Source organism: Antedon bifida, chromosome 1, assembly GCF_963402885.1.
Source record: "Antedon bifida chromosome 1, ecAntBifi1.1, whole genome shotgun sequence".
NCBI lineage: Eukaryota > Metazoa > Echinodermata > Crinoidea > Comatulida > Antedonidae > Antedon > Antedon bifida.
In genome coordinates this window covers 12,616,779-12,642,561 of record NC_136226.1, presented here as the reverse complement: position 1 = coordinate 12,642,561, position 25,783 = coordinate 12,616,779, and the positions used below count along the sequence as shown (strand labels likewise).

Below are 25,783 nucleotides of genomic sequence, written 5' to 3'. Positions count from 1 at the left end.
TCTATTTAAAGCTTGGTTCCCACTAGAGACGCAACGCAAAGACGTAGACGACGCAACGCTAGCGAGTTGACCAGTCACAAGCCACAATAATCTATCACTTGTGATTGGTCAAATATTCCTAGTAGAAACCAAGCAATTTATGTAAGTATCTGCCATATACTATAATGATATCATTTGGTTTAAACTAGATTTGAGAAGGGTTTGGCCGTACCTGGGCCAGATATTACGCTTATACTACTGTAATAATATAATACACAAATATATTCCTCTTTAATTAATTCAGTGTCTTTGTTTGTTTTTTTTTCAGTAATTGTTTAACAAATAAAACTAAGATCATATTTGACTTTTTTAATTTTACTAACATAAACTATGGTATGGTATGCAACAAAACTAAAGGTATATGTGAGCCTTGTAAGCAGGGACATTATCAGTTACGCCATGCTGGCGAGAAGGTGAAACCAGTATGCTATGCTTGTCCACCAGGTGATTTGTTAAATCAAAAAAGAATTTATAATAATAATAATAATAATAATATTAATAATGATGATGATGATGATGATGATGATGATGATGATGATGATGATGACGATGACGACGATGATGACGACGATGATTACGATGATAATAATGACGACGACGGCGGCGACGGCGACGATGAAATTAACATTTGCTTGTTTTAAATGTTATTGTTAGATTGGTATTGTAAAGTTTTTATTTAACCTTCATATAAAAGAGATGATATACTGAACATGTATTAATTAATTTGAAACGATAAGATGAGGAAATCTGTGAGAATGAGAAAAAGAATATGACATATTTGGAACAAAATAATATTTAATTACAGTAAGATTGTATATTTTCAGGAGGATTTTACAACGATGAGTTGGGAATGAGTGAGGAAGGCAGTTGGCTTAACAACAGCAAAAGATGTCCAGTGGGCAGTTTCACAGCCAGTGCTGGTGCTAGTACGATTGGTGATTGTCAAACATGTCCGTCTGGAACAAACACTGACCAATTAGCATATCTCAATGCTTGTTATTGCCTTGATAACTTTCATCGTGTTGATCGATTCGGTGAATGCAAACCTTGTCCAGAAGGTGTCGATTGTACACGTGACTTTCAACAATTGCTACCGGGCTACTGGTGGTTTTGGGGCTTTGATTCAGAAAGTAAAGACAAGTACAATGATTTTATTACGCAGTTAGTTAGCAAAAGATTTAATGAACATAATCCTGATGCTTTGAAAAATGCAATTTACGATGGATTATTACCTGCTGTGTTTATGTGCCCACGGTCAGAAAGTTGTGTAGGGGGTATCGATGCAAATTGTTCCAGTGGTTATACAGGATGGTTATGTGGCGCATGTTTACCAGGTTATTACGAATTGTTCAACGAATGTCATAGATGTCAGAAGAGTTTCATTGTGATTATTTTATTTGCTGTTATTATCTTAATAATCGCCGTTATTGGATACATAATTTGGAGGATAGATAAAAGAAATAGTATCGCACGCATGGGTTCTTTTTTCACTCACATGAAGATAGCTATCAATTTCTATCAGATACTTGGTATACTATCTGAAATAAATGAAATTCACTGGCCAGAAAACTTTAAATCGGTTGGACAAAGTTTACAGTATCTTGACATTATTCGATATGTTAATATTCTCAGTCCGGCGTGTATTTTGTCTGGTTCTTGGAATGCATATACACTTTTGTATATTGGTATAGCCACACCTTTTGCTATCCTGATATTGGCGTCAACAGTTTGCTTGCTGCTACATCTTATCAATAGATATCGTGGTGATTACACAGCTCATCGTTTAAAAGACAAATGCTTATCAATTACAATAATGTTAATGTACTTAACGTACGCAAATTCCTGCTCAAATATCATGGCCGTAGGTCCGTGGTCGATTCGTACATTTGATGTTACATCAGATGATAATCACAATTATACAAAGAAAATACTTATGTCCGACTATTCTATTATGAATGTGGAAGATAACAATGGTTCGACGTACAATACTAACAAAAACATCGTGTTTGTTTCATTGCTGTATGTAATAGGTTTTCCTATTGCAGTTGTTGCTGTTTTGTATTGGAAATATAAACGCAATGCCTCACATAGCGAAGATATTAATGGTGTGCGACCAGAAATTGTGGGATTAAAGTTCTTCTGTAGGCAATACAACTCACGGTTTTGGTACTGGGAAGTATTTGAGATGTACAATAAAGCAATTCTTTCTCTTATCGCTAACTTCAAAGATGACGAAGCATCAAACATGTCTTATTCTTTGTTCGTAACTGTTATTCTTATTGCATTACATCTTTATCTTGAGCCAATGAAGGAAAAATCGGATCAAAGATTTCAGTTGTTGACACTGATCTTCATAATTGTTAACTTATCGATTGGTACAATTATTGACATGGATGATTCTTTATACACGACAGATGATTCAATTATTCTTCTTCATGAAATCACACCGTTTATTCTACTGATGCTTAACCTGTCCATCTTAGTGTTAGTCTTTTGTAAGTTTTCATTAATTACTTTAGTCTATATTCAACATGTAGGCCGTTATGTGTATAACTGTAATAATACTTACTTTGTATATCATTTACCTTATGCAGCTGATTTACTGAAGAAAGTTAAAGAGAGTATTTGTGAAGGATGGACACACCAGATTGTTCCAGATTCGGAGTATAATCATGAGAGTTCTTCACAGATCGTTCTATTGAACGCTTCGTCAAGTGATGGCATATAATCAGGACTTTAAAATGTAGATTATCAATCTATCGTTAAGCTGTGTTTACCTAAATAAACACAATTACTGTATATTAATTTCACTAGGATACCTTCCGTCATCTAATGGTTCCGTCGCACCGTAATATGCTATTCTAATTAAACACACTAAAACAAGTTCAGTAATATCGTGAATATAACTTGTTATTAAAATATTTATCCCGAGATAGATTCGATGTTAAAATTATATATTCAGATTATCATGATGAAGATGTGAGATGTTATTTTATTAAATCGTGTTATGTATCATCTTGGTATTGTCTCAACAAAAACCTCAGTTTTAAACGCGTTTGAGCTATAATGTTGACATAAGCAAGTTGTTTAATATGATCTCTGTAAATACCATTTTAACCCTTTAAGCAATATATTGTACAGTGTGGTTTTGGTTTTTATTATAAACAATTGTAGTAGTCTACAAAATGTTCTGTTATTGTATGTTATTGTGAAAAATTTCAGGAGATTTCCACAAATACTAAGATTACTTCTTTACCAATGAAGTCATTTCCTTGTATGTTTTGCCTATCAATCAAAGCAATAATGTTGAATCTATAGTATAGTAGTATAGTAAGTCTATGTTAGTTAGTAGGATTTTATTTTAATTTGTGGGTGTAACAAAAAATTAACATCAATATCTATAAGACTGCTCAGTGTGTTATGCCCCAATCATGAGAAGCCACTGATGTTTGTTTGTGATATATTCAAATAATTTAAATGAGCGCCAAGCAGATTTGAAAGGGTACAGAAAGATAGATAAAGTGACAGATGGAACAATTAATTTGTTTTTGGTGCTGCTATAGAGGTATGTTTGTGTTAAGTGTAGGCCTATCCAATTTTACTTTAGATAGATTTGTTTATATTGTAAATTGATTGCAATTTCACAATTCATCTCTGCAGTGCACTGCTTTTAGTGGAATGTAGGCATATTGTCATTATTTTTATTAAAATATGGAACAAGTAAGTAAATATGTTTCATGTATAATTCCAACACTGATCTCTGACATTATGAGGCGACAAAACCAATACAATTAGTCGTAGAAGTATAACATTACTGCAGAGTCTGTTACAAACATTTGTTTACGATATTTGTTTACTTTTCTTTTTTTCTTGTAGCTATGTTATTTTTGCATTGGTTGATTGGTTGCATGAACGCTAAGCTGAGATCACGTTCTGTGTATGTACGAACACAGATATTGGTTATAAAAGTCATTTGTAGTTGACGTGGGCTTTTTAGTCGCGTGGACGCGACTCTAGTTCACTATGTCGGTCGGTCGGTCGGTCGGTCTGGTATCACTATGCGTTTTAACACGCGACGTATGGCTGTTGGCCTTGTTTACTTAGGCCTACCTGTTGGAATTACCGTAAAAACAACAAATTTGTGAGTTAAAATGCACATTAGCTTGTATGTATTAATCGTGATGCAATGGACGTCACCAGGATTGTAAATAAGTAATGTTCGACGAGGGGAGAATATACTCCATTTGGTCCCTCCATTTTTCATTTGTAAATACGGTTATTAGTACCTACCTATTGTTATACCCAACGGGAAACAGACGATCGGGACAACGGACGATCGGGCCCATTGTAAGACTATCAGGCCTAAAGCGTGAGACGATCGGGCCCAGGCCCGTAGCCAGGGGGAGGTTTTTATGGTTCGGGCGAACCCCCCCTTTACAGCGAACCCCCCTTAACCGACTGCAAACCCCCAACCCTGACATGCCCAATACCTCACCCCATCTCTGAAAATCCTCCAAATACGTACCCCACAGTACAAAAGGTTATTCGTAAATTGAAAAATTCGTAAACTCGTTCTTGAATAAATCGATACATTCTTCGCTGTATATAAAACGTGGTTCCCATTAGAACGTGGGAATCGACGATGCAACAGTGCTGCAAACATCGCAGGTTTGATTTCACGCAGGCGGGGGCAAACACAATTATTGGAAGGGAATGTTCTTACGTTGCGTAGGTTGCGTTACGTTGCGTCGCTAGTGGGAACCACGATTAAATTGAAAAAATCGTAAACTCGTTTGTGAATAACTCGATACCTTCTTCGCTGTACAAAGCGTGGTTCCCACTAGAACGCAACGCAGTGACGTATTGACACAAAGTGCTGTATTGCGTAATCACAGCAGGTGGGAACCGACGACGCAACAGCGCTGCAAACATCACAGGTTTGATTTCACGCAGGCGGCGGCAAACACAATTATTGGAATAGCATTTTCTTACGTTGCGTAGGTTGCGTCGCTAGTGGGAACAAAGCTTAAAGCGTGGTTCCCACTAGCGACGCAACGCAAGGACGTAACGCAACGCAAGTGAATTGACCAATCACAAGCGATGGCTTATTCGCTTGTGATTGCTAACTGTCTATAACTTCGCTTGTCATTGGTTAAAACGCCTGCGTTGCGTTTACGTCCTTGCGTTACGTTCTAGTGGGAACCAAGCTTAAGCGTACGTTGAGCGATACGTGTCTGTAAATTTTAAAGAGTTGCAAATGAATAGCCGATTTTCACCTGAAATCCTTGGATGTAACGCGTGTATCGTATTCATACAGCGAGCTGGAGCACGAACGATTCGTACGAAGGACACCGCCAGACAACCGCGTACCTATATTGTTTAAGCTTGGTTCCCAATAGCGACGCAACGTAACGCAATCTACGCAACGTAAGATAATGCCCTTCTAATAATTGTGTTTGCCCCTGCCTGCGTGAAATCAAACCTGCGATGTGCAGCACTATTGCGTCGTCAATTCCCACTTGTGATTGCGCAATACAGCACTTTGCGTCAATACGTCGCTGCGTTGCGTTCTAGTGGGAACCACACTTTAGATCACGGCAGTCAGCATGCATAAAGAATATAGCCTTCCGACGTACATAAAAAATGAAACGCTGCGGTTACCTACAGTATTTATGTGTGGCTATGAAATATAGAATATAGAATATTAATATATTACACTATATAATATCTATAGTATCATGTACTGTAGTTTACATTATAGCATCCGATTATTTTTTCTATATATTTAATTTCCTCAACAAATTGCTGTAAATAATATATGTAATAAATATAGGTAGAGCTATAATAAGCATTGAATTTGCCTTCTAACACAAAGTGTGCTTTTTTCGGGGATTCCCCTAGACGTGCTTTCACATTGAAACTTATACACTTATACAAAGAAAATACTTACGTCCGACTATTCTATTATGAATTTGGAAGATAACAATGGTTCGATGTACAATACTAACAAAAACATCGTGTTTGTTTCATTGCTGTATGTAATAGGTTTATCAATCTATCGTTAATCTGTGTTTACCTAAATAAACACAATTACTGTATTTTAATTTCACTAGAGGATACCTACCGTCATTTAATGGTTCCGTTGGCGGCACCGTAATATGCTAATTAAACACACTAAAACAAGTTCAGTAATATCGTGAATATAAGTTGTTAGTAAAATATTTATCCCAAGATAGATTCGATGTTAAAATTATATATTCAGATTATCATGATCAAGATGTGAGATGTTATTTTAATAAATCGTGTTGTGTATCATCGTGGTATTGTCTCAACAAAAACCTCAGTTTTAAACGCTTTTGAGCTATAATGTTGACATAAGCAAATTGTTTAATATTAAATCTGGAAATACCATTTTAAACCTTTAAGCAATATATTGTACAGTGTGGTTTTGGTTTTGTATTATAAACAATTGTAGTAGTCTACGAAATGTTCATTGTTATCTGGACAGTATTTTATTTAATCTGTTGTTATTGTGAACAATTTCAGGAGATTTCCCCAAATACTAAGATTACTTCTTTTCCAATGAAGTCATTTCCTTGTATGTTTTGCCTATTAATCAAAACAATAATGTTGAATCTGCTTAATGTATAGTAAGTCTATGTTAGGTAATAGGATTTTTTTTTAATTTGTGGGTGTAACAAAAATTAACATCAATATCTATAAGACTGCTCGGTGTGTTATGCCCCAATCATGAGAAGCCACTGATGTTTGTTTGTGATATATTCAAATAATTTAAATGAGTGCCAAGCAGATGTGAAAGGGTACAGAAAGACAGATAAAGTGACAGATAGAACAACTAATTTGTTTTTGGTGCTGCTATAGAGGTATGTTTGTGTTAAGTGTAGGCCTATCTAATTTTACTTTAGATAGATTTGTTTATACTGTAAACTGATTGCAATTCCACAATTAATCTCTGCAGAGCACTGCTTTTAGTGGAATGTAAAGGCCTATTGTCATTATTTTTTATTAAAATAAGGAAGAAGGAAGTAAATATGTTTCATGTATATTTCCAACACTGATCTCTGACATTATTAGGCGACAAAACCAATAAAATTAGTCGTAGAAGTATAACATTACTGCAGAGTCTGTTACAAACATTTGTTTACGATATTTGTTTACTTTTCTTTTTTTCTTGTAGCTATGTTATTTTTGCATTGGTTGATTGGTTGCATGAACGCTAAGCTGAGATCACGTTTTGTGTATGTACAAACACAGATATTGGTTATAAAAGTCATTTGTAGTTGACGTGGGCTTTTTCACTTAGGCCTACCTGTTGGAATTACCGTAAACACAACAAATTTGTGAGTTAAAATGCACATTAGCTTGTATGTATTAATCGTGATGCAATGGGCGTCACCAGGATTGTAAATAAGTAATGTTTGACGAGGGGAGAATATACTCCATTTGGTCCCTCCATTTTTCATTTGTAAATACGGTTATTAGTACCTATTAATATATTGCATATATACCCAAAAAACAGACGATCGGGACAACATTGTAAGACTATCAGGCCCAAAGCGTGAGACGATCGGGCCGAACAAGATTTTAAGACGATCGGGACCAGAGACGATCGTGCCAAACAAATAAACATCAAAGCAGTAACAGTTGACTGCCAAAAGTGGAAACAGTTTGAAATTATATTTTCAATAATGTTCTCTGTCATTCTTATTGCAGTAAAATAAAAAGCAAATTAAAAAAAGTCTGTTTCAATTATACATAATGGTTTGTAATTAACGTCTGGTTAATTTCTGCATGTACACTTTTGTGGGTAAATCATATTTATATCCATCCATATCCATGTCCCGGTCGTCTGATAACCATAATCGGATGCATGTCTCCCTCCCAAAAAATTTGTAAACTCGTTCGTGAATAACTCGATACATTCTTCGCTGTTTGTTTGTTTACTATTAGAGTGGTGGGTTACTATTACTAATCTTAAATTAGGCAATAGTAACCCACCTATTCAGGTCAGCAAATCATAGCACAATAATAAAACAGTACGAATAAACAAATTAGTTTGAACTCTAACTTTATTTTATAAACTCAAAAACACTCAATCCTCCCCCACTCCCGAGATCAACATGCATTATCTCCTTATTTTCAAAATACGGCTGCATCATAAACGACCAGTCTTCAATTCATAATGTAATTTTGTCAATAGTTTTTGTGACTCTAATATTAACCCCATGGGTTACTATTAGAGTAGTGGATTATTATTATAGATTGACTTATAAGGTTGGTTACTATTAGAAGGAGGGTTACTATTAGAGTGTTGGTTACTATTAAAAGATTTACGGTATAGCCTTCCGACGTACATAAAAAATGGAACGCTGCGGTTACTCAACTGTATCAATACCATCTATTTACATTAATTAATACCCTCCCACTAGATCCGCCACTGGATTACAACAATGGAACTGAAAAGGAGTTACAAAATAGGCTGTCATATTCATTCATTGAAAAATATTAATAAGGTAGAAGGGAGTAATATGTAATTTTATTTTATTTCCTGCATCAGATCACTATTCTATTTGAATCGTAATAGCTGGATATCCAGATTAAGTATATTACTGCATGCTGGCCGCGATCAGTACTAAACGTAGAAAATGTTTTTACGTTCTTCGTTTACTTTTATTTTTTTCTATAGCTTCGTCGTGTGTTGCCATGCATACTCGGGTTGTCTGCACAATAATAATGATGACAGTTTGCTGTGTATCTGTGAATCTCCGCCCGACACCAATTGGTTCAAAGTCAATTGCAATGGACGTGGGCTTGTTCATTTACCTGCTGGAATACCTGAAAACACAACACATTTGTGAGTCTATATACACATTTACTTTTTAATAGCTTAGATTTTGATACTTATATCACGTGCGCGGCGTACATATTTCTTTTGAATAGAAGGATGATTTTGATAAGTTTGTATGGAACGCCGTTTTATCGATGACATTTTTATCATCACCAATAACTTATTTGTACTAGCACGAGAATGAACGACGATAAATAGATAAATGATAAATATACAGTTTATCTACAGAAAACAAAAGAAATGATAAAAGTTTTCATACTGGAACAATAAAAATAACGATGTATTCTGTCTTCAGTGAAATATCCAATCAATATATTTATCGATTTACCGGTTGTTTATCGTGCAGTGTCTGTACGCTGAATATTTTACTTGATTTATGGGTTATATTATATAAATAATTAAAATAACATGAATTAATATATGGGTTATGTTATAAAAATAACAATGTATTCTGTCTTTGGTTATATTATATTTATACCCTTGTTTTTTTTTTATTACAGGACTAAGTTTTTATAAATATAATATAACCTTCACTGTCTTTAATTCTCGTCCATATTATTAAACACAGTGAGAACACAGGTTGAGGACTAAAGGAAGTAGTGCCGTATTAATTAAAATTTATCGCAGAAAATAATAGAAAACATACCAAATACTGATACTACTTACAAACAACTTACAAAAGTTTAATTGAGTAACTTTAATTTAAATTTGACAGGGTTGAAAATACATGCACAAACATACCCGGAAAAGCTATGTAAAACACAGTTTTGTGACTCCAAAGTAAATATAATAATTTTAAATTAATTGTTTGGGTAATTTTTCATGGTATATGAACCTTTTGATTTTCTCTTATATATTATATTTCTATAGTATTATCCTTTAAAACTCAATTTGTTTCTTACTATTTTTTAAAAAGATATTTGAACAATAACAGCCTCACAACTATTGCCAGCGATGCGTTACTTCGACTTTCCGAATTAAGTGAAATGTAAGTTTTGAATTACATAGTTATGGTGTGCATGAAATGAACATTTTATCAAATAATAGGGACTAATATAGGATACAAAAGCTCACGTTGACGTAATATACTATAGGGACCTTTATATTTTCACGTCGACTATGGCGACTGCTACTCTATGCTATATCTGGTTCGTCGACTGCCAAATTTTATTCAGTGGCATTTTGCTGTTCGCTTTCTGACATGAGTACGGGTAGACGTATGACGTCATATCACTGCAAAAGTAAATGTAGTTAAATTTAAGTGAAATTATATTACTAACTAAATTATTAATTTTCAAGAAAAGTTTAATATCTTATTTATTATTATCTACTCGTAATTCACTTTGGTGGTCTAAAACCAACCTTAGTAAGAAAATACAGGGCTTCAAATGGCATAGCAAATAACGGCCATTTTGAAGTTATGCTAATTAACCCTTTTTTTGATGTTCGATTTTAGTACAGGAAAATGCTAAGAAACTTGTTTTCCTACAGAGATTTGAGCATAGGATAATGTTATTTAAGCAGTAATATATGATGTCACAACTACCTTATGACGAACCTATGACTAATTTAAAACATATTTAATATACCGTTTGGGAAGTTTAATGTCACATTTATATCTACTCACAATGCATTCGTCTAAAACTAACCGTTCAGGAGATACAGGACTTCAAGATGGTAAATGGCCATTTTGAATGTATGCTAATTAACCCACTTCCCGATGTCCGATTTTGGTAAACTTTGGATATGACATTCATTTGGACCATATCAACCAGACAAAACAATGATGTTGCAAATTGTTCTATGTATGTTCAACCATACTTTTACTAGACTATACGTTTACTGAAACGTCAACATGAGTGTACACTTAATCTAACCATTCCTATATCTGTCGACGAGTAACAGTCGACTACGATCCATCTGGAGGTGAACTTCGTGCACATTCATTAAAATCTAAAATTCCTTACTGCTGTTTCACATATCCTTTACTAGTGGAACTAATGGAAAGGTTTTCCAGGATAGCGGGGAAGAGCGAGAATTGAGTATAGGTATACTTATTTTAAACGCCGTATTGTAAGTTTTCCCTTTCCGCCGCTTTTGTCTGTTACGGATCTGTCATATAAATTAATTAATAGATATAATGATAAAATGGTGAATATTTTCTTTTTAGATCATTAGATTTCAACAACTTGACTAAATTACCAAAATTTCCAAAGAAAATAACCGCAATGTAAGTTATCAGCTAAATGTTGTCATAGGCCTACATTTTCCCCAACTTAAGTGTATGTCTGATGCTGTTTAAGTAACTATACCATGAAGAATTAGTTGTTTCCCAACTGTATTTTCAAAGCATAATCACCTTTGACAGAGGAGACCGGCGGTACATAATTTGTGGTCATAACTACTGTTTATTATACCATCGTAATTATACATTAATTAAAACATTTAACTTTGGCATAATAATGCACTTAATGTATAATTATATATTCTTTATTGAATATTTTTATGTTAAAGATCTGCGAGTTATAATAAGTTGAGGTGTGTCGATGGATCATTTACAAATTTACCTCGACTTGACGCAATGTAAGTAAATTATTTCATCAGTTCATCTGCCATTATTTTATCCCTCAGAGGAATTGTAGCATAGTATGAGGAGAGAGAGAAATGTTATACTGTAGCATCAATTCAGTCAATAATCAATTAATTACAAATCATACCTTTTTTCGCATTTTGTAGAATGTTGAATGGTAATCCTATTAGGAAGCTAACGAGGACGACTTTCCAAGGATCTTTTGTTAGAAATATGTAAGGTTTTATAAATAATTGGCTTATATTATAATTTTGCTGGTAATAATAATTATAATGATGTTAACGATAACAAAGACGATTACAAAGACGATTGCAAAGACGATTGCAGAGACGATTGCAAAGACGATTACAAAGACGATTACAAAGACGATTACAAATACGATTGCTAAGACGATTATAAAGACGATTGCAAAGACGAGTGCAAAGACGATTACAAAGATGAAGATAAGGATTATAAAGATGATTATAAAGATGATTACAAAGATGATTACAAAGGTGATTAAAAAGACGATTACAAAGATGATTACAAAGACGATTACAAAGACGATTACAAAGATGAAGATAATGATTATAAACATGATTACAAAGAAGATTACAAAGATGATTATAAAGATGATTACAAAGAAGATTACAAAGATGATTATAAAGATGATTACAAAGATGATTACAAAGGTGATTAAAAAGACGATTCCAAAGATGATAACAAAGATGATGATAATGATTATAAAGATGATGATAACAATTATAAAGATAATAATGAGAATGAGGATAATATTAATGATGATAAAGAAATTTTTAAAAATGTAGGTCAGTTAAATAACAATACTATGATTAAACAAAAATCGATTGTTTGGGTTTTTTCAATTGTGTCGTATCAAAATGTAACTAACATTGCGTTTAAACATGTTACTTTCATTATTTACGCACTAATAATAAAATATGTTGAATCAACCTTTGTATATTTCAGTGACATTAGTAATAGTGCTCTGGAGCAAATTGAACCATTTACGTTTGCTGGTCTACAGCGTATTAACAGAATGTACGTATAATGTATTTTTACAATATTTATTATTGTTTTTTTCGATAACATTTACACACAACACAAATAAGTAAAGTTTTCCCAGTTTTATTCAGAGTATACATTTAACAATACATAATATTTATTTCTACTGATACTGTACAAGCAATGCTAAATACTACTAAAGCTTAATAATAAACTACATTTGGCCTCTTGGGGGCTACCACTCATATGACATCGCTGTATTATAGGTCCAGTGTGTTGTCACAGGAGCCAGTAAATGGTTGTTTTTAAGTATATGGGTAAGGATGTAAGTGACATCCGTTAGGTAAATTGTGGAATTTGAGGACAAAATAGTTCCCCACAATTATACCAGCCAAATGAGCAAATAACATGAGTAACATGAAGTTAGGTGTTGGATGATGCCGGGGGATGGCTGGGTGGGAAGATTGAATAGTTTGTACAACTATTGAACGGCTAATTTAACAATGAAGTGTGCTAGTATGCATCTTAGTAAACAACTAAAAACTGAATTTCCATTGGTTGCCAAATAGTAATTAGCCTATCCTACATTTTTGTGGTTCCACTATTAGATATACCCGTTAGTCTATTGTCAATTACTGTGGTTGGAACTTTGATAAAGTGTCTCCCTTGACTAACATTCACTTTTTAATTACCTGTAGCAACAATATACCATTCATCCTAACACTTCTGTTACTCTGAAATCTACCCACATTTATATACCACATCCTTGGTTAAAAGAAAGTACTTGTGCTGTGTATAAACTATAATTTATACTTTAAATTTCCTCATATTACAAAGCAAAATTGAACTATTCGACAAAATTAAAGTTTTTCATAACTATACGTTCAACACTTTGACTTTTTTAATGAACATCCTATCCTTTTACACCTCCGCGGTGCGTCATGAAAACGAAAAGTCGCTAATGTTGTACGCGCAATCTGACGCGAACTTGACTGACGCCTACTATCAGCAGTTTAAGTCACAATCCACTATACGTACATCTAGGCGGGATATCGTATGCTAAAATATTTCTTCTTGTTTAGTATATGCCTAACTGGTAAGATATCGTCATACTATATTATTTTATCATGTTACAGACGGTACATTAAATAAGACTTGTTTTTTAAATCGGAACTTCAACTTTATTTTATAGACATCTCAGAGAAAATAATATTAAGGAATTGGTGGAAAACTCCTTCTTCTTTACTAGTATATATCAAGTTTATATGTAAGTTGTTTCATAAATTGTTGTGTAGGATTTCTGTGTAAATAACATTACCAGAATAACTACGCGTAAGTATAAATTATAAAAAAATGTTGGTTTTTTAAAAATTAATTTAAACATTTATTTTATTATAATTTTTTTAAATCAGGTATTGAAAGAAATAGATACAATGTCAAATAATTAGACCTGTATAGACATTCAGATTTTTTTAATTATGCCTGGTGAGACATCGTGAACATTTACAAAAAATTGATTGCTCATTACAGTAATATTAACCTTTTAACAGACATGTTGGCTATCAATTATTGTCAAACTTGTCCACAGGAGCATTCGCAAATATTCCACCAGAAAGTGATATGTAAGTTAAGTTACGTATTATTTTATTAATGATCTCCCTCTATTTCTTTATGTGTGTTGTTGTATATATATATATATATTCAGTCTCCACCCACCATTCACCACCCTTTCTCCTTTTGTTGTATTTCTTTTATTCCTGTCTACCCAGGCAGCACTTGCCAGTTCTTATGCTATGACGTTATCCAAATTCCTTCTCTTGCACTGATGAAAGGCTAGTGTTGCCCGAAAGCTCTGCTAACTTTTCTGGCTTCTCGTTTTGATTTAGCTTTTCGCTTTTATTTTGTATCTCCATTGAGATCCAGCCACTGATACCAACAGCATTGTCATTCTTTCAGTAATTTGCCTTTGGATTTATATATATATATATATAAACACAACAGGCAAAGAACATTAATTCTAAACCGCCCGGTGATATACTGAAATTTAATTAATTAATTTGAAACGATAAAGATGAAGAAATCTGTTAGAATTAGAAAAAGTCACCCCAACCGAGACTCGAACTCGGACCCTAACCATTAGACCACTGGCTTTCATGGTATTGTTCAAACTCGATTGGAAAGCGACTCTTTAACATTCTCGGCGTGGTACGGCGGAACAGCACTAGTCCTCAGTTGTACGCCCGCGCAACAGAGATCAAATTGATACGCCCTCATCTTTCAGAATTTTTATTCTAGAGGTATATATAAATTACATATAAATGAAATAAAATAAAAAAGATTAATTACTATTACTCATCTCAGGATGGCATTCCACCTGGAGAGCATCTTCGACTTAACTAAGACGTTGCTTATAATATATATATATGGAAATGAAAATGATATATATTGTATTTTATTGTTAACAGATATCTTGCACATTGTCAAATTACCAAGATACCAGCAAGATTGTTTGTTAATTCAACGTATTTAAATTCTCTGTAAGTACTTTATTTAATTAATTCAAACTCAAAAATCATTTACTTTAGTTTTATCAATAAAGAATATTGTGTTTTTCAATCTAATTTGTTTTCAGACGACTTCATAGTAATCAGATTGGCGATATTCATCCAGAAGCATTTAAAGATCTAACTAATGTCCATATTTTGTAAGTATACCTTACACCACATTCTAATATCGGTCAATATTTCAAATGAAAAAGCATATTTACACTGCTTGGCACTTGACAAGTGATATTATATTTTTTGCAAGACATTGGTTGCGAGTCCAGATTTCAAATCAGCTCTTGTACTTGAATGTTTTACATTTGTGTTATTACAAAAGTCAGTAATTAAGTTGAAACTTTATACTGCATTGTATATTCTTTTGAAGGTCTGTTTATAGCAATTTCTTAACTGTGGTTCCTTCAGCATTGTATAACCTCCGAATCCGTGACTCTCTGTAAGTGTAACTAAGTTCGTTATACTTTTTAAAACCTAAATAAATACTGACATAGATCCTTTATCATAGAAGTTTTAGGAATGTATACAAACTCGTATTGGTACGGTCACCTAAAGGGGTAATACTTGGTCACCACCATGAATGAGTTAAATTAACCATGCCAACCGTTTGAAATGTTTCTAAATGGTAACCATTTTGAATCAACCATGTTAACAGTTTTATATCATACTGCCATTTTGACATCACAATTATGGTGAGCTTCTTTTAATGTTCATTTTCACTATATTTTTATTAAATGTAAATGTTAATAATGATGATTATATCAGATGTTACGTTTATTTACATTTTTTAAATAAAAATAACGAATAACTAATTGTTACCATATACATTAAGTACCCCTATGCGTGGCACATGTAAATATTGGTGTTACCGTAATTAAACACATTTCCTATCGATGTCAGAATGATACATAACAACTTATATGATATTTTATTTTCAGTCAGCTGGATAACAATCACATTTCTTCACTTGGGAATGGAACTTTATTTAAATCAAAGCATTTTCCTCAATACTTGTACCTGAATAGGAATAAAATTAAAACAATTTCAAAAACAGCTTTTAGAGGTTGTAAAAAACTAAGTGTATTGTAAGTATCTATATAATAATAATGCTACTAATTTGTGTTGCGTAATTTCACGTATCTCCTCCGAAGTCGCTGAATGGTACGTGCTTACATTTGGCACACTGATGTTTATTGAGGGGCCGCACACAATAGGTTATATCACTTTCCTGAATTTTAATGATAAACCTTTAAAGGCAAACAAATAACAGTAATCTGACGTTTTTGTTCGTCACGTATCAACTGTTGTGTACCGCCATGGCCGGATCTACAATTCCATGTCGGGCCGCCAAATTAAAACAGTCTTTATTCTCGGCAGACAGTCAATCGTATCGAATGATCACGTCGTTGAAGTTTTAATTAATTACACCTATTCTTTGAATAGAATAATTTTCGTAAATCACGGTTTGGCTCAGTGAGTAAAACGCCATTGAAATCAATGCTTAGTACGTTCGAGTTCGCGATATGTGTAAATAATATCACCGAACCAAAAAAATGAAAACTAGTGTAGTCACAAAAGTAGCAAAAAGAGACCACATTTTCAAAATTGTTTTAGCTCAGCCACCACTACGCCTCTGGGTGGCTGCGACAGCAGCGATAGCGGTGACGATCACGAAAACATTAGTAATAGAGTCAATAGGTTGTACGTTAAATTTTATATTGTCTTGATTATTTATTTTTACTAGAGTACTTGACCATAATGAAATATCGTACATTGAAGATGGAGCATTTGATGATACTGATGTTGAAGTCATGTGAGTAAAATAAAAATAATAATGTACTGAGTAGGACATATTTACAGCGTTTGAATTGTTTATCCATTCAGACTGGGTCATATTTAGTTTTAGTCTAATTTCTAACCTGTATTTTAAATTAATATTGGTTGGTCAATTCTTTTGACATACATGGCGTTTCATATGTAAAGTAAAAGATTGAAATCAGAAAAAAACCGAAATATCTGGTGGACTAAAATTTAAAAAAAATGGGAAATACAGATTTGAGGTAAGTCTAATGTGTTTTGTACTTAAATCAATATAAAATTAGAGACCGTGTAAAGGTTTGTGACTCACTAGAAGTTGATATTGTTATATTTCTTACTTGTAGGTCTACAAGCATTTAGTCGTGTAAAATAATAATATTGATTAGTATCTAGCCTTTTAATTATGCTGGATAATGTGTTATACTAGCATGTGGTTTGAAAAAAAAGTATTAGTAAAACCATAAATAATGTTAGAAGATCATGTTGGTCTTTGTGTTCGTTTATTTTGTATTACAATTTGGCCCTCACTCCTCAGGTATTTACAAGCAAATAAACTGAATACTATAACAAATGGAACATTTCGAAATGGAGTAATGGGAAAACTGTAAGTAGAATGAAATTGTATTCATACACGCTTTTCTAACTCAGATTACGTCACTCTTTAATCGTTTACACGTTAAATATTACAAGCAAAAGAATTATTATGCCATGTGTAGACTACCGGTATTGTAATATATATATATATGTGTGTATTCATACGATCTACTGCAATACTGATTTTTTTTTTCGCTATTTTACCAAATCACCGTAGTAACGTTATTAGGTCTATCACAATTTTATCAATACATCACAGTTTTTTTATTTTGTTCATTTATCAGGTACTTGTTCAATAATCCAATCACTTTTATCGAAGAGAAAAGCTTTTCTAACATGTCAAATGATTCAATTGTGTAAGTAATTTAGACAAAATAAACTATGAACGATAAATTGATTGATTGCGTCCTGGAAAAATTAGATATTAACTGTTTTATTGTTTGGTGGATGTAAGTTATGGCATAAATAGAATAATGTATTTAAATTAATACAATTAAAAGCCTACATTCAATTTCTACAATATTAATTTGTATATGCATCAATATTAATATTCTTTTTTCAGTTACTTGGACTGTGGACAATTGACGAAAATTCCATCAACTTTGTCTGGAAATACAGTAGTGTAAATACATTTGATATTTGAATTAAAAATTATCTTTTGTGTACTTTTCCATCTCCCATCCTAAACATCCTTTGATATCTATTTAAAGCTTGGTTTCCACTAGAGACGCAACGCAAGAACGTAGACGCAACGCAAGCGAGTTGACCAATCACAAGCCACAATAATCCATTACTTGTGATTGGTCAAATATTCCTAGTGGGAACCAAGCAATGTATGTAAGTATCTGCCATATATACTATAAGGATATCATTGGTTTAAACTACATTTGATAAAGGTTTGGCCGGACCTGGGCCAGATATTACGCTTATACTACTGTATTAATATATACACAAACATATTCCTCCTTAATTAATTCAGTGCTTTTGTTTTTTTTCAGTAATTGTTTAACAAATAAAACTAAGATCATATTTGACTTTTTTAATTTTACTAATATAAACTATGGTATGGTATGCAACAAAACTAAAGGTATATGTGAGCCTTGTAAACAGGGACATTATCAGTTACGCCAAAACAATGCGAACGAGAGAGCGAAACCAGAATGCCATGCTTGTCCACCAGGTGATTTGTCAAATCTATAATAATAATAATAATAATAATAATAATAATAATAATAATAATAATAATAATGATAATTATAATGATGATGATGATGACGATGATGAAATTAGCACCTGCTTGTTTAATATTTTATTGTTAGATTGGTATTGTAAAGTTTTTATTTAACCTACATGTAAAATATATATATATAGTATCATACCACTAGACCACAGAGCCATATATGGTATTATGGATTGTGAGGGCGTTTGTTGTATGACAGAATGTATCTGGTGGGTAAATTACTGACAAAATGACAATATGCTGTGCAGGATATCAGTGGCTGGATCTCAATGGAGATGCAAAAAAAAGCGAAAAGCTAAATCAAAACAGGCAAAGAACAATAAATGTATTAATTAATTTTAAACGATAACATTAGAAAATTTGAGAATTAGAAAAAGAATATAACATATTTGGAACAAAATAATACTTAATTACAGTAAGATTGTATATTTTCAGGAGGATTTTACAACGATGAGTTGGGAATGAGTGAGGAAGGCAGTTGGCTTAACAACAGCAAAAGATGTCCAGTGGGAAGTTTCACAGCCAGTGCTGGTGCTAGTACGATTGGTGATTGTCAAACATGTCCGTCTGGAACAAACACTGACCAATTAGCATATCTCAATGCTTGTTATTGCCTTGATAACTTCCATCGTGTTGATCGGTTCGGTAAATGCGAACATTGTCCAGAAGGCGTCAACTGTACACGTGACTTTCAACAATTACTACCGGGCTACTGGTGGTTTTGGGGATTTGATTCAGAAAGTAAAAACAAGTACAATGATTTTATTACGCAGTTAGTTAGTAACAGCTTTAGTGAAAGTAATCCTGATGCTTTGAAAAATGCAATTTACGATGGATTATTACCTGCTGTGTTTATGTGTCCACGGTCAGAAAGTTGCGTAGGGGGTATCGATGCAAATTGTTCCAGTGGTTATACAGGATGGTTATGTGGCGCATGTTTACCAGGTTATTACGAATTGTTCAACGAATGTCATAAATGTCAGAAGAGTTTCATTATGATTATTTTATTTGCTGTTATTATCTTAATAATTGCCGTTATTGGATACATAATTTGGCGGATAGATAAAAGAAATAGTATCGCACGCATGAGTTCTTTTTTCACTCACATGAAGATAGCTATCAATTTCTATCAGATCCTTGGTATACTATCTGAAATAAATGAAATTCACTGGCCAGAAAACTTTCAATCGGTTGGACAAAGTTTACAGTATCTTGACATTATTCGATATGTTAATATTCTCAGTCCGGCGTGTATTTTGTCTGGTTCCTGGAATGCATATACACTTTTGTATATTGGTATAGCCACACCTTTTGCTATCCTGATATTGGCGTCAACAGTTTGCTTGCTGCTACACCTTATCAATAGATATCGTGGTGATTACACAGCTCATCGTTTAAAAGACAAATGCTTATCAATTACAATAATGTTAATGTACTTAACGTACGCAAATTCCTGCTCAAATATCATGGCCGTAGGTCCTTGGTCGATTCGTACATTTAATGTTACATCAGATGATAAACACACTTATACAAAGAAAATACTTAAGTCAGACTATTCTATTATGAATTTGGAAGATAACAATGGTTCGATGTACAATACTAACAAAAACATCGTGTTTGTTTCATTGCTGTATGTAATAGGATTTCCTCTTGCAGTTGTTGCCGTTTTGTATTGGAAATATAAACGTAATGCCTCACATAACGAAGATATTAATAGTGTACGACCAGAAATTGTGGGATTAAAGTTCTTCTGTAGGCAATACAACTCACGGTTTTGGTACTGGGAAGTATTTGAGATGTACAATAAAGCAATTCTTTCACTTGTCGCTAACTTCAAAGATGACGAAGCATCAAACATGTCTTATTCTTTATTTGTAACTGTTATTCTTATTGCATTGCATCTTTATCTTGAGCCAATGAAGGAAAAATCGGATCAAAGATTTCAGTTGTTGACACTGATCTTCATAATTGTTAACTTATCGATTGGTACAATTATTGACATGGATGATTCTTTATACACGGCAGATGATTCAATTATTCTTCTTCATGAAATCACACCGTTTATTCTACTGATGCTTAACTTGTCGATCTTAGTGTTAGTCTTTGGTAAGTTTTCATTAATTACTTTAGTCTATAATCAACATGTAGGCCGTTATGTGTATAATTGTAATAATACTTACTTTGTATATTATTTACCTTATACAGCTGATTTACTGAAGAAAGTTAAAGAGAGTATTTGTGAAGGATGGACACACCAGATTGTTCCAGATTCAGAGTATAATCATGAGAGTTCTTCACAGATCGTTCTATTGAACGCTTCGTCAAGTGATGGCATATAATCAGGACTTGGAAATGTAGATTGTCAATCTATCGTTAATCTGTGTTTACCTAAATAAACACAATTACTGTATATAAATTTCACTAGAGTATACCTACCATCATCTAATGGTTCTGTCGCACCGTAATATGCTATTCTTATTAAACATATTTATCCCGAGATAGATTATGTATTCAGATTATCATTATCAAGATGTGCGATGTTATTTTAATAAATCGTGTTATGTATCATCGTGGTATTGTCTCAACAAAAACCTCAGTTTTAAACTTTAGCTAGAAATAGTGCCGTAAGCAAGTTGTTTAATATGGTCTCTGTATATACAATTTTAACCCTTTAAGCAATATATTGTACAGTGTGGTTTTGGTTTTGTATTATAAACAATTGTAGTAGTCTACGAAATGTTCATTGTTATCTGGACAGTATTTTATTTAATCTGTTGTTATTGTGAACAATTTCAGGAGATTTCCCCAAATACTAAGATTACTTCTTTACCAATGAAGTCATTTCCTTGTATGTTTTGCCTATCAATAAAAACAATAATGTTGATTCTGCTTAATGATTAGTAAGTCTACGTTAGTTGATAGAAGTTTAATTAATTTGTTGGTGTAACAAAAAATTAAAATCAACATTTATAAGACTGCTCGGTGTGTTATGCCCCAATCATGAGAAGCCACTGATTTTTGTTTGTGATATATTCAACTTAATTTAAATGAGTGCCAATCAGATTGGAAAGGGTGCAGAAAGACAGATACATTGGCAGATGGAACAATTAATTTGTTTTTGATGCTGCTATATAGGTATGTTTGTTTTAAGTGTATCTAATTTTACTTAGATAGATAGATTTGTTTATATTGTAAACTGGTTGCAATTTCACAATTCATCTCTGCAGTGCATTGCTTTTTTATAGAGGAATGTAGGCCTATTGTCATTATTTTTATTAAAATATAGAAGTAAGTAAATATGTTTCATGTATAATTCCAACACTGATCTATGACATTATTATTAGGCGACAAAACCAATAAAATTAGTCGTAGAAGAATGAAATTACTTTTGTTTACTTTTTTTCATAAGAACATAATACACACTATACAAAATTGCACAAAATATTATACACAATAAATTACTTAAACAGAACGAAATTATCTAGTAACGGTGTTGTTGAAAACTGTAATTGACTTAGGGATAAATTATTTGGAATAACGGGTTGTTCGCACACGGTGGGATTGAAGTCGGATTAATGATGGGAGAAAATTATATTTTTTTGAAGAGGGGATGAGAAGGTTGTGATAGGATACGCTTTACCATAGAGATCACAGTATTTTCATAGGTAGATGTCATATCATCTATGGTCATTGCAGTAATCCTACACGCCCTTCTATTTATTTTATTTAATAATGCATAATCTTTTTGACTTAAACAGTTAAACCAGATTGTAGAACAGAATGAAATAACACTAGAAATCATAGAATTATAGTAAAGTTTAAGAATTGTGTTGTCAATATTAAATTTTCTTAGCTGACGCATCATATAAAGTCTTTGTTGACCCTTTTTATAAGGTCTGAGTGTATTTTGGTTCCATTTTGACCAATCATCATTAGTGGATATATTCAACTTAATTTAAATGAGTGCCAAGCAGAAAGGGTGCAGAGACAGATGGAACAATTAATTTGTTTTTGATGCTGCTATAGAGGTATGTTTGTTTTAAGTGTATCTAATTTTACTTTAGATAGATTTGTTTATACTGTAAACTGATGACAGTTTCACAATTCATCTCTGCAGTGCACTGCTTTTAATGGAATGTAGGCCTATTGTCATTATTTTTATTAAAATATGGAACAAGTAAGTAAATATGTTTCATGTATAATTCCAACACTGATCTCTGACATTATTAGGCGACCAAACCAATAAAATTAGTCGTAGAAGTATGAAATTACTTTTGTTTACTTTTCTTTTTATGCTATGTTATTTTTGCATTGGCTGATTGAATGAACAATGTAAGCTGAGATCAAGTTCTGTGTGTATCTATCTCCTAACACAGATATTGGTTATAAAAGTCAATTGTAGTTGACGTGGGCTTTTTCACTTAGGCCTACCTGTTGGAATTACCGTAAACACAACACATTTGTGAGTTAAAATGCACATTAGCTTGTATTGTATAAATCGTGATGCAATCCATGGGCGTCACCAGGATTGTAAAAATAAGTTCGACGAGGGGAGAATATACTCCATCTGGTCTATCCATTTTGCATGTTGTAAATACGGTTATTAGTACCTACCTATTGCATATATATCAAACATAATCGGATACATTATTACCTGTTTACCGCTGTTCTTTAGCCTTCCATTGCATTTTTCAATATTATTGGCTGTTACAAATTAAATTCTATTTAATGATTATTTCTTCAGTTTAATTAACTTATAGCCTAGTCACACGTTTTAGTGAATGGTATCACAGCATACTTTCTCGCCAATATAATACAAACTACAGGTGGGTATCCTCTGAAGCCCAAACATTCCGCTCTTACCGGAACAACGAGTGTTTTGTATTAGACGGTATTCTAGTTGGATAGTACGTAAGTATGCCTCAATTCAACACAGTCATTATTCTTGAAATTCAAATACAGCATGAAATTTTAGGGATACATTCAGGACTCAACCAAGTTCTCCGTTACTAAACCTAGTGTTAAAATATTGCCCCTCTTTCGTATACGGGAATACGTATACCGAGTTTCCGAAAGAAGGGGTTGTAACTGTATACCGTAGTTATATGTGTTGTCCATTTTAGTTTGTACATTTTATATTCCTTTTTTATTACTGAAGTACCAGATTGCTTATAACTACAATTTAAACAAAAATATCTATTTCATCCAACTCTAACTTGGTCAATGTACAGTAACTGTAAATTTGCTAGAATCATTAAAACTGATTTACTAAATAAATATTTTCTCTAGAAATAAATGCTTGCCAACTTGCGATCTAAACAAACACTAAGCTGATTGAAATTGATTCGCAATCAACACTATGTACTACACTAACGCTTCTCATAGGCCTACAATGTGTGATTATATTATTACCAGCGCCCTCAAACACTCTACCAATTGCCCGTTTTTAGTCGCGTGGACGCGACTCTATAGTTCACTATGTCGGTCGGTCTGTCGGTCTGTCGGTCTGTCTGTCGGTCTGTCTGTCGGTCCGGTATCACTATGCATTGTAGCACGCGACTTAATGGCTGTTGGCCTTGTTCTTTATTAATATCTATAGCTGCAATATTTGTTTCCAAGACAACTGGTATTGGTTTGAGAATTGAACTAAACTATGTGTAATATCTGATACATGAAAATCACAGAGACTCTGCATCATATACTTTCAGTAGAACACTGCGTTTGGGACACACTTATTATTACGGATAAACTTTATGAAACGACCGAGGGCGGTGTTTAACGTTACAGCCAATCTGTATTATTGTGTTGCTTCTTTTATTTATTCTATTAACAGAAAGAACTCGCATATTACAGGACGAATAAACTATAATTATAGTGCTTATACGTTTAGTCTCTTTATGCTTAGTAAGGAAGAGAAAGAGTTGGCGTCTCAACTCTCCCGATTTCAATTCAATTTATTTCATTTATTCATGGTCAAACACGGTAAAATATAGTACATGGTTTGAAATTATTTTCGTTTGTTCAAAGTTAAAATCACATAAAAATACAAAAAAAAGAGTTTAAAAAGGTTATTTATCTTTTATTGGTCTAACGTAAACAGCGAGGTTGTTATGAAGGTCCCTTGAGTGTCAGCATATGCTGCTTGGTTACCCTCTTTAAATAAGAGCAGCTAGATATCTGATAAATCTGCTCAAAATAGCCCGATCCAATATACGCCTATGGTGATCACATAACTGAGAATATAAAAGACAATTTCATTTTAAGACGATTTTGTGGCGTAAAATTAAAGCCGCATACGTCACACCGAAAAGGGAAGAAATCTCACTTTTCCCTTATAAACATAGAATAGGAAACCAATTCTTAATAAAACCTCTATAATAATAGAATATTTAACTAAAGGTGTTTGACTTTCACGTGATCGTGATCTCAAGAATTAAACTGAAAAGATTCATTCATTGGAAAATAATGTAGGAGGAAGTAACATGTAATTTTAACTAGGCCTATTTGACTCTGACATTAATCGTAATAGCAAAATATTTGGGTTTGAGTGTATTACTGCAGCCTGGCCGCGATCAGTACTAAACGTAGAAAATGTTTTTACGTTCTTCGTTTACTTTTATTCTTTTCTATAGCTTCGTCGTGTGTTGCCATGCATACTCGGGTTGTCTGCACAATAATAATGATGACAGTTTGCTGTGTATCTGTGAATCTCCGCCCGACACCAATTGGTTCAAAGTCAATTGCAGTGGACGTGGACTTGTTCACTTACCTGCTGCAATACCTGAAAACACAACACATTTGTGAGTTTAAATACACATTTACTTTTTAATAGCTTAGATTTTGATACTTATATCACATGCGCGACGTACATATTTCTTTTGAATAGAAGGATGATTTTGATAAGTTTGTATGGAACGCCGTTTTATTGATGCAATTTTCATCATCACCAATACCTTGCGTAAACTGCGTTCCATAAGAAAGCATAAAGGCCCGTTTATACTAGCACGAGAATGAACGACGATAAATAGATAAATGATAAATATACAGATTTTCTACAGAAAACAAAAGAAATG

The 25,783-nt window shown here is 33.1% G+C and overlaps 2 protein-coding genes across 3 annotated transcripts; both read left to right on the top strand.

Annotated features, from left to right (window-relative positions):
• The first annotated feature begins 109 nt into the window (after positions 1 to 109).
• On the top strand, positions 110 to 3,762 carry LOC144842776 (uncharacterized). 2 transcript variants are annotated; one of them, XM_078699320.1, is made up of 4 exons: positions 110 to 141; positions 397 to 483; positions 864 to 2,534; positions 2,634 to 3,762. In XM_078699320.1, the coding sequence occupies exons 3-4, from the start codon at positions 890 to 892 to the stop codon at positions 2,765 to 2,767; spliced, it is 1,779 nt and encodes a 592-aa protein (XP_078555446.1). In that variant the 5' UTR covers positions 110 to 141; positions 397 to 483; positions 864 to 889; the 3' UTR covers positions 2,768 to 3,762. The 2 variants fall into 2 exon arrangements, with proteins under 2 accessions (XP_078555446.1, XP_078555437.1); XM_078699311.1 differs by lacking the exon at positions 110 to 141 and having other exon boundaries at positions 353 to 483.
• A 4,980-nt stretch (positions 3,763 to 8,742) lies between these two features.
• On the top strand, positions 8,743 to 21,833 carry LOC144842724 (uncharacterized). The gene is made up of 19 exons (XM_078699252.1): positions 8,743 to 8,914; positions 9,825 to 9,896; positions 11,079 to 11,138; positions 11,423 to 11,491; positions 11,645 to 11,713; positions 12,465 to 12,536; positions 13,693 to 13,767; positions 14,051 to 14,122; positions 14,966 to 15,037; positions 15,133 to 15,204; positions 15,429 to 15,497; positions 15,997 to 16,143; positions 16,803 to 16,871; positions 17,412 to 17,480; positions 17,755 to 17,826; positions 18,033 to 18,092; positions 18,469 to 18,650; positions 19,146 to 20,816; positions 20,916 to 21,833. The coding sequence occupies exons 5-19, from the start codon at positions 11,646 to 11,648 to the stop codon at positions 21,047 to 21,049; spliced, it is 2,904 nt and encodes a 967-aa protein (XP_078555378.1). The 5' UTR covers positions 8,743 to 8,914; positions 9,825 to 9,896; positions 11,079 to 11,138; positions 11,423 to 11,491; position 11,645; the 3' UTR covers positions 21,050 to 21,833.
• Positions 21,834 to 25,783: the final 3,950 nt, after the last annotated feature.